The sequence below is a fragment of the Phoxinus phoxinus genome (genome assembly GCF_949152265.1).
Source record: "Phoxinus phoxinus genome assembly, chromosome: 1".
NCBI classification, from domain to species: Eukaryota; Metazoa; Chordata; class Actinopteri; order Cypriniformes; family Leuciscidae; genus Phoxinus; species Phoxinus phoxinus.
Window position 1 is genome coordinate 50,460,299 of NC_136876.1, and position 7,875 is coordinate 50,468,173.

The 7,875-nt window shown below is 36.2% G+C and overlaps 1 protein-coding gene across 1 annotated transcript in view; it reads right to left on the bottom strand.

Moving 5' to 3' along the window:
- The window catches only part of bahcc1a (BAH domain and coiled-coil containing 1a), a 134,356-nt gene extending 128,665 nt beyond the window's left edge, over window positions 1-5,691 (bottom strand). The window contains exons 1-2 of the mRNA XM_079613361.1: window positions 5,302-5,691; window positions 2,741-3,040 (exon numbers count right to left, since the gene is read on the bottom strand). Coding sequence (XP_079469487.1) covers window positions 2,741-2,912 — 172 coding nt within the window. The 5' untranslated portion in view covers window positions 2,913-3,040; window positions 5,302-5,691. The remainder of the gene's footprint in view (window positions 1-2,740; window positions 3,041-5,301) is intronic.
- Window positions 5,692-7,875: the final 2,184 nt, after the last annotated feature.

The window sequence follows — 7,875 nt, forward strand, 5'->3', positions numbered from 1 at the left end:
CTATCATATTTAGCCTAGTTATAATTTATGGAAGATGCTGATTTAACTATAGCCTTTTTTTATCAACTGATCATTTCAAAATATCAAATATTAGGGATGCCCGATATATCGGTCACAATATCGGTATCGGCCGATATATGTTAATTTTTAATGTTATCGGTATCGTCCAAATAAGAAAATGTGATAAGTGTATTATTTCCTTCAGCTGAGACTCTTCAGATGCGCACTGTTCAACATGATGATTTTGAATAGCTTGAAATATGATTGGAATCACTTTGAAAAAAGGATATCGGCTACATAAAATTATAATGAGAACATTATTATAATTGTGTGTTTGCGACATGGATTTTAATGGTGAGACTTTTGTTTTTGTAATCAGACTCTCAAAAATTAGCTTAGCCTTGATTAAATAAATAGTGGTATTTGTTAAGTTATGCATTATTGGTGGACTAATATAGGATTGAAGTGTGTGACTTTTTTTATTTAGCCATTTATAATATTTTGTTATCATTTCTGGAAGATGCAGACTTAACTAGGCTATATGTAAGCCCTGACTAAGCCCAGTGTAGGTTGATACACTGTGGCGCTATTAATACATATTTTTGTTCGCCAAATTTCACTGTAATATATGAAAACAAAAAAATATGCATTATTCATTAAGCCAGAATGACCAGTTTTTCAAAAACTGATAATTTCAAAATATCAAATATTAGGGATGCGCGATATATCAACCAACATATCGGTATCGGCCCGATGAGAAAATGTTCCCGATATATTAAAGCCGATAAATAATGTATTATTTCCTTCAGCTAAAACACTTCAGATGCGCACTGTTCAACATGATGGGTTTGAATTGCTTGAAATATGATTGAAATCACTTCAAAAAAGGAAAATACAGTAAAGTGCAACAGTCTGTCATATCGGCTATATTATAATTATAATTTATTATAATTGTGTGTTTGGGACATGGATTTTAATGGTGAGACTTTTGTTCCTATAATCAGGATCTCAAAAATTATATAAAAATTTGGATTTAGATTTATCAGCCGATATATCGGTTATCGGTTTTCAAATATAAAGAATAATCGGTTATTATCGGCCAAAATGTTCATATCTGTGCATCCCAATCAAATATCGTCCTGTCCAATTCCTCACTCACATGCATTGTTTAAAAAAATCCTTCATGCTAGATACAAACACCAGTGTAAAAACAATTGCTTGACCGTCAACCTGGTCAGAAATAAAGGTGCAGTCACAGTGTTGGCGCTACAATAACGTCACCGCATGAATCAAGCAGGAGACCGTAATATTCCAGACAAAGCTATAAAACTCTGAGCTTTATCTCTCGGTACAATCCCTCACCTGTCTCAATCATTGAGCGGTGATGACAGCGAAGGGCACGGCAAGCTGGGGGTGTACGGCCAAAAGACACAGTCATATCCGGTGAACAGCACACCTGCACCCTTTAGCTAACATTAGCCTAAATACTCACTCCCCAAGGCCACATGGACTCATCTACAACCACAGATATCAGAGAGTACGGAAACTGCCGGAACAATGCCTTGTGATTGTAGACATTTGATTTTAAAAAAGGACCGGGATATGTGTACAAACATTTTCTTTTCAATCAATTCGAATGCATTTTAGCAGTCAAAAATTGGGTCAAAATAATCATTTCTAAATTCATAATCACTTCGTGCGTTTAGTAAATCTGTTTGTTCCCAAAATAATCTAAACGCAATTATAAGACACTAAATGGATTCATGTGCTTGAGAACGTCAAGGCCTGCAGCAAGCCATGCAAAACAATAACATTCTTCAGTTAATGGATTAAAATGTACAATTTTTACGGTTGGTGAATCACTTGTGCGTTATTGATCAATTGGGCAAGAATGCATATTTTACAGCATGTGGATCTTTGTTCAAAAATGGTGCAAATTATTATGAAAAATGCATCTGACTGCATCAACCTTTTTCCACATTGCAAAACTGTTTACTGTAAAAAATAATCTTAACTAGGCTGTTAAGATTAAACATTTAGGCCCTCCTTAGTAAGCCACTCAAAAATTAATGCCCTACAAATGCAAAACAATTTAGACCTAAACATAATTTTTTTTTAAATATTAAAAGATACAACGTTCATTCTGTTCTTAAACCTTAATGTGAAGCACAATTTATATCATGTAAACTTATTTTACTAAACCTTACAGATAATAATATTAGCTGTTATGTCCAATAACCGTCGCCTGTCACAATTCATATTAAACCTACCGAGATGTTGTTCATAATGGGTGTGTTATTCATGAACACACTGATTTTTAGTCTTATGTGTGAACTCCAAGCAAGGATGTGATCATAACAACCGAAAAAAAGACAAGAATTGGTGATCATGTAAATATAAACAATTAAATGGTTTTCAAATGGTGTACATTGTTATTTTTTTGTACCACCTGAAAAGAGCAAAATGATAATAAATATCAATAATTCGTTTTTAAAGTGTAGGGTTTTAGAACTGATATCTGTATAAATATCTTTATGCTACATTATTATTGTTTTTTTTTCGTAGCAGTGAGAAAGATAGACATAATCAATCAAACACAGGCCAGCTGATATATATAAACATAAACATATTCTCAGCAATCTCGCGTTTCAAAATCATCGCTGTTTTCCGAGGAAATGCCACTATAATGAGATAAAGACACAACACCTGAACACTAGACAGAGATAAAAGCACCACACACCTGAATGCGCCGCCATGGGTAAGTGTGAAGGGTAATATTTCCCGGGTGGGAAATGCGGCGGGTGCTGCACAGCGCCGTGGCCGGAGGAGGAGACGCGTGAGGCGGCGCGGTGGACGAGCGTGGCCCGCTCCGAGAGGAGGTGCGCCGGAGCGGAGAAATCACGACCCTCCATTGCTAACTAAACTGCAGATATAATCCAAAAAACCGATCAGATGAAACCTGTGTAGTGTAATCCGTGTGCGTTTGAGATCGCGGAAAGCTCGCCTCTCCTGCTCAGGTTGAAGTCCTCAATCATCTTTTCTACAAAGAAAGAAAGACAGAAAGAAAGGAGAGACGTTGTTATAATCTCGGTATGGCACACTAGCACTATGTGCATTTTGCTTCATGCTATTGGCATTCGACATATGAAAGAAAACCGCGATATAAATCGAGAGCTAATTTTGATTTACCATTCGCGTAAAAAGAAGAACTGCGTTGGGTTTTGAAAGCACGTCCATTGAATGAATGGATGTGAAAAGGCCAGAGATGGCAGTGATTGAATAGGCCTAATGGAGAGAGAGAGACCGGTGCGTGATAAATATACACGCCTTGTCCAAAAACACTGGACAAAATATCTTTTAAATTGTGTATTCATGTTTTATTAGCATTACGCATGATGCAAACAAACAATACGCAAGCTTGACAATCATTGTGTTCAGCATTTGGATGTCTCGTTGCTTTTGTTGTGGTTAGAAGATCATTTACACACGAATGAAATCTTAAGTACATTATATAGTGTTTTATATATGTGCAAATTACAAATAAAATAGATTTGCATACATACGTTTTATTAATTTAATCTTTTTTTTTATAAATATAATAATGCACTGTATTTTATAGCATGTCAATATTTTATTTTAGGATAGCTAGTTGGACCATGCATGATGATTATGATCAATATAAAAAGCAATACTTTATAAGCTATATAAATATCATGCCTAAAGAAACCGATTTTTTTACGCGTTGGTTTTTAATCAGAATACACTGGAGAGAAAAAAAAACACAAGTGTGTGTGTGTGTGTGTGTGTGTGTGTGTGTGTGTGTGTGTGTGTGTGTGTGTGTGTGTGTGTGTGCATATAGGCTATATGTAAACAACTGCAATTTCCTTGTATCTGTTTGAGCTCTCATTTTGAGCAATTAAATCTATCATAACCAGCCGATATTGTACAGATATTGCTCTGTTTTAAACGCGTTTGATGACTCGAGCCTCTTTTGTGCTGCTTCTGTCTCTGGGAGAATAAACACACGTTTGGAGAACATGATAAATGAATCATTGAAAATGGTTTCTTTAGTTGATATACGCAGACTACAGCATTTTCAGAAAATGTGCAAATGAAATAAATGCAGGGTTTCGCGTTGTGTCAGGCCATGCACGCACGCACACACACACACACACACACACACACACACACCGAGCTTGTTCAGCTTTTGTCTCCCTGTGACTGAATGACTGACTGCCTCTCTCTCTCCGTCAGCCATTACTGACCACCAGCCGTCCATTTCGAGCTCACAACATCCAACCTTTGTTTTAATCTCCGCATTTACATGCTATTGAAGACTTAAAAGCTTTGTATCGACGGCCGAAACGTGCTATGTTGTTAAATATTTGCATAATCGCGACGCAAACACAGCAGTTGTTTGTGTCTCGTGCATGACAATGCACGACGTAAAAGTGCGTAAAAAATACGTCTTTATTAGTCAAAGTGGCCAAAAAACATAACTCAACCGGGTTATATTGTGTTCGTCGAAGTCAGAGGCTCACACGAGAAAGAAAGCAATGTTATTTGGATGTGTAGCGAGTCTGTTTCGGTCATGTTACTCGGCCGGGAGAAGCACGCGCTGCTCGGGCACCAGCAGTCACGCGAGCCGCTCGATCTCGTGCTGAAATATTCCTCATAAATCAACATTTTTTTTACATTGTGATTAAGCACTGAGCAGCGAAGTAATACACCGAGCTGAGTCTAATAATAAACAACCCCTGGAAATCTAAATCATGCACGTTTCATTTTTATTATTATTCTTTGTCATGTTTTAAATCGGACTGCGATGCATGTTCTTTAGAGAAAATATTTATAATTTAACAATAGCCTAATAAATAGTATCTACATTTGTAGATTTTAAAAATATTAACGCGCAATAAACTGCTGTATCAATACAACTGTTTGCAGTAACGTAGCCTATTAATTTGTACGTGGTTACAGAATTCATGAAAATATTGGTAATATTGAGTATTGCGGCCTTGTGTGTTTTAATTAAAAATAATTATTTTCGCAAAATTACTTATTAAACAAATGCCTAAATTATAATGTGTAAATGTTGCGTATATGTAAGTTAGCACTTGTGATTGAATGCATAATTTTATATTCATAGATTTTCCATTTCCCCTTTTTATGTTGCACAATAATTGTTTGTGCAGTTTCGCAAGTTAAGATTATTTTATTTTATTTATTTTTTAAGTAATTTGCATTTTATTCTTCGTAAGGCGACACAAATGATGTAAAAAAAAAAAATGTATTACTTACTGGTGTGTTATATCCTCGCATAACAATAAATAATTTTAAGTAGAAATAAAAGGGGGAAAAAAATATGCAGGTCAATTATGTCCCTTAATTTTAGAAAGCATATTTCAGTGGTTTAGTCCTTAGTTCCCCTCGTACGGTTGAAGCGGCTGAAGTCGCGAATCGAGTCTCCAAACACCGATTCTTTCTCCTGTCCGGTGCCGAGCGAGACTCTCCACTCCGGGAGAGTAAACACACGCGCTCATTGGTCAGATTGGCACATAATAATGAGCTGGCGTCGCTCGCCCGGGGACACTCCGCGTTCTGATTGGTCTAAACCAGCAACCAATAGGAATTCGATATGGCGAGAGAGCGCAGTGAGGCGAGCGGCAAATTCAAGCAAAATAAAACACTAAAGACTGGTTACAAGAGATAAACGCCTCGACATTGCTGTGCAAACGACCAGTAGCGATCCTTACTACATTGTGTCGCCACATCGTCGATTAAAATCTATTTAAAAAAATCAACATGATGAATTAAAACGAACACTATTAAAGGGTTGTCTTTATTAAATAAGAAGCGTCTATGAATTACTGTGACCGCACTGAATATAGTTTTCAGTCGTTTATAATATATAGCGCTAATATCCATGGGTTTATTGAACATGCTTTCAAAAAAAATGCTCTATTTAGAGGAGGATTTGATTGGCTGGCCCATTGCCAGCGTATTGTCACTCACGGAGTGTAAACAAGACTCTGATTGGCTGCTGGCCCGTCCGCATTGGGTTATCTGGAGAGAGAAAAAATAACTGGATCTGCGGTTTCAAGGCGTCCCCGGGTTAGATGATGAAAACCGATAAGAAGGGACCGTTTCAAGGCGCTCCCAAAGGCGGACCCTCCGGATCTGATTCTGCACATTTTGGAGAACACGAAAGTAGAGAGAAATAAATATTAGTGTTGGTTATTATTTCGAAGGATTAAAAAATGCGTCGTGTGGGATACCTTGGATAAACGAGATACAGTCGCAAGGCGGATTTCGGAACACGTCGGTAAGACATGAAGAAAATCCGGGAAATTAAGAGTTTGTTTGGGTCTTTTTTTTCTCTTTTTTTTAAAGATAGTTTCTACAAACTAAGAATAATAACCGATATTATTAAAGATACATCGATATTTTACGACAATATAAACATTAAAATATGTACACATAAATACTGTATAAATGTAGAACACATTCACGCTATATTTTTATTATGTTTTTGTAATGGTTATGATTTCCAGTTACATAAAATTGTATATGGTTTTAGGTTTGCCATTAATTTTCTCTCAAATCTGTCGTGTAGTGGTGAATATGTCTACTGAGAAACATGTATTTGTTTTCTCTCCTTATCGTTGTTGTGACCACGTGCCATCATCAATAATTGTATAAATGTATGTTTATACAGAGATTTGCTTATAGAAAGAAGTTGATATTAAGATGATTGATGGGTCTCTGAATGATTGACAGCACACTTGTATCTCTCCAGCTCAAGGAAAGCAAGAACAACTTCTCTCAGCAGAAACTAAAGGGTGAAACTGGACATTCATAATTTTTATTATGAACCCCCCAGATTTATTTTTTTTAATAACACAATAGGATCACGTTACAAATGAAATCTTGACATTGTCGTTATCAGTACATGACATGTAATACTTATGCAAATCAATAAAGGCATTGATTTCAAGTAACAAATAATATAAAATAGCCTGTTTTGTCCGTCTTTGCTGAGCTTGCTTTACAATTCAGATTTGTGTATGTGATTTATTGTAATTAATTGTTGCTGATAATACAGTCAAACCTAAGACACCTTCAACATTATCACAGTTTACTCGCTATAGTTTAGAAAATGGTAATAAAATATGATCAGTGGATATTTGACTGGTTTTGTCCGTCCTTCTGTTAGTCTGTCTCACTGATGAATTATGTTGAATATCTGTCAGCTGGTAAATTTAACTACACAATTAGATAATACCAGTTTAGCTCAACCAGTGACCAAGCAATGCTTCATTGTGTTCAGTGTGTGTGTAAAAAGAGCATTAGCAATTACAGACAAAACACACTTCAGCAAAACATGATCAGCTCAAAGTGTCTGAATCATTTTTGCTCCCAAATGTGTATAAATGTCACTGGTACTGAAGAATATTTGGGTATAATATCTCACAGTTTACTTTATTTTGCTCTCCTCACTTACATAAGTGAACTATAGTGTCCTGCACACACTAGTAAAACATATCACAAATTATATCTGGTGTCTGAATAAGTTTTGGTTTGTCTGTATAAAATTAATCAACATTCAGAGATGTGTGTGTGTGTGTGTGTGTGTGTGTGTGTGTGTGTGTGTGTGTGTGTGTGTGTGTGTGTGTGTGTGTGTGTGTGTGTGTGTGTGTGTGTGTGTGTGTGTGTCCCATTCAGGCCGGTTGTGTACAAATATGGATGCTTTAACTGCATTACATTACAATTTGTCTGCATACATTTTTTTGTCTGAATTTAGGAATCAAGTCCACATTGGTTGCTGATTTAAAAGTGCATTTATCTGCTATTCATTGAAAATACAGTTGATGA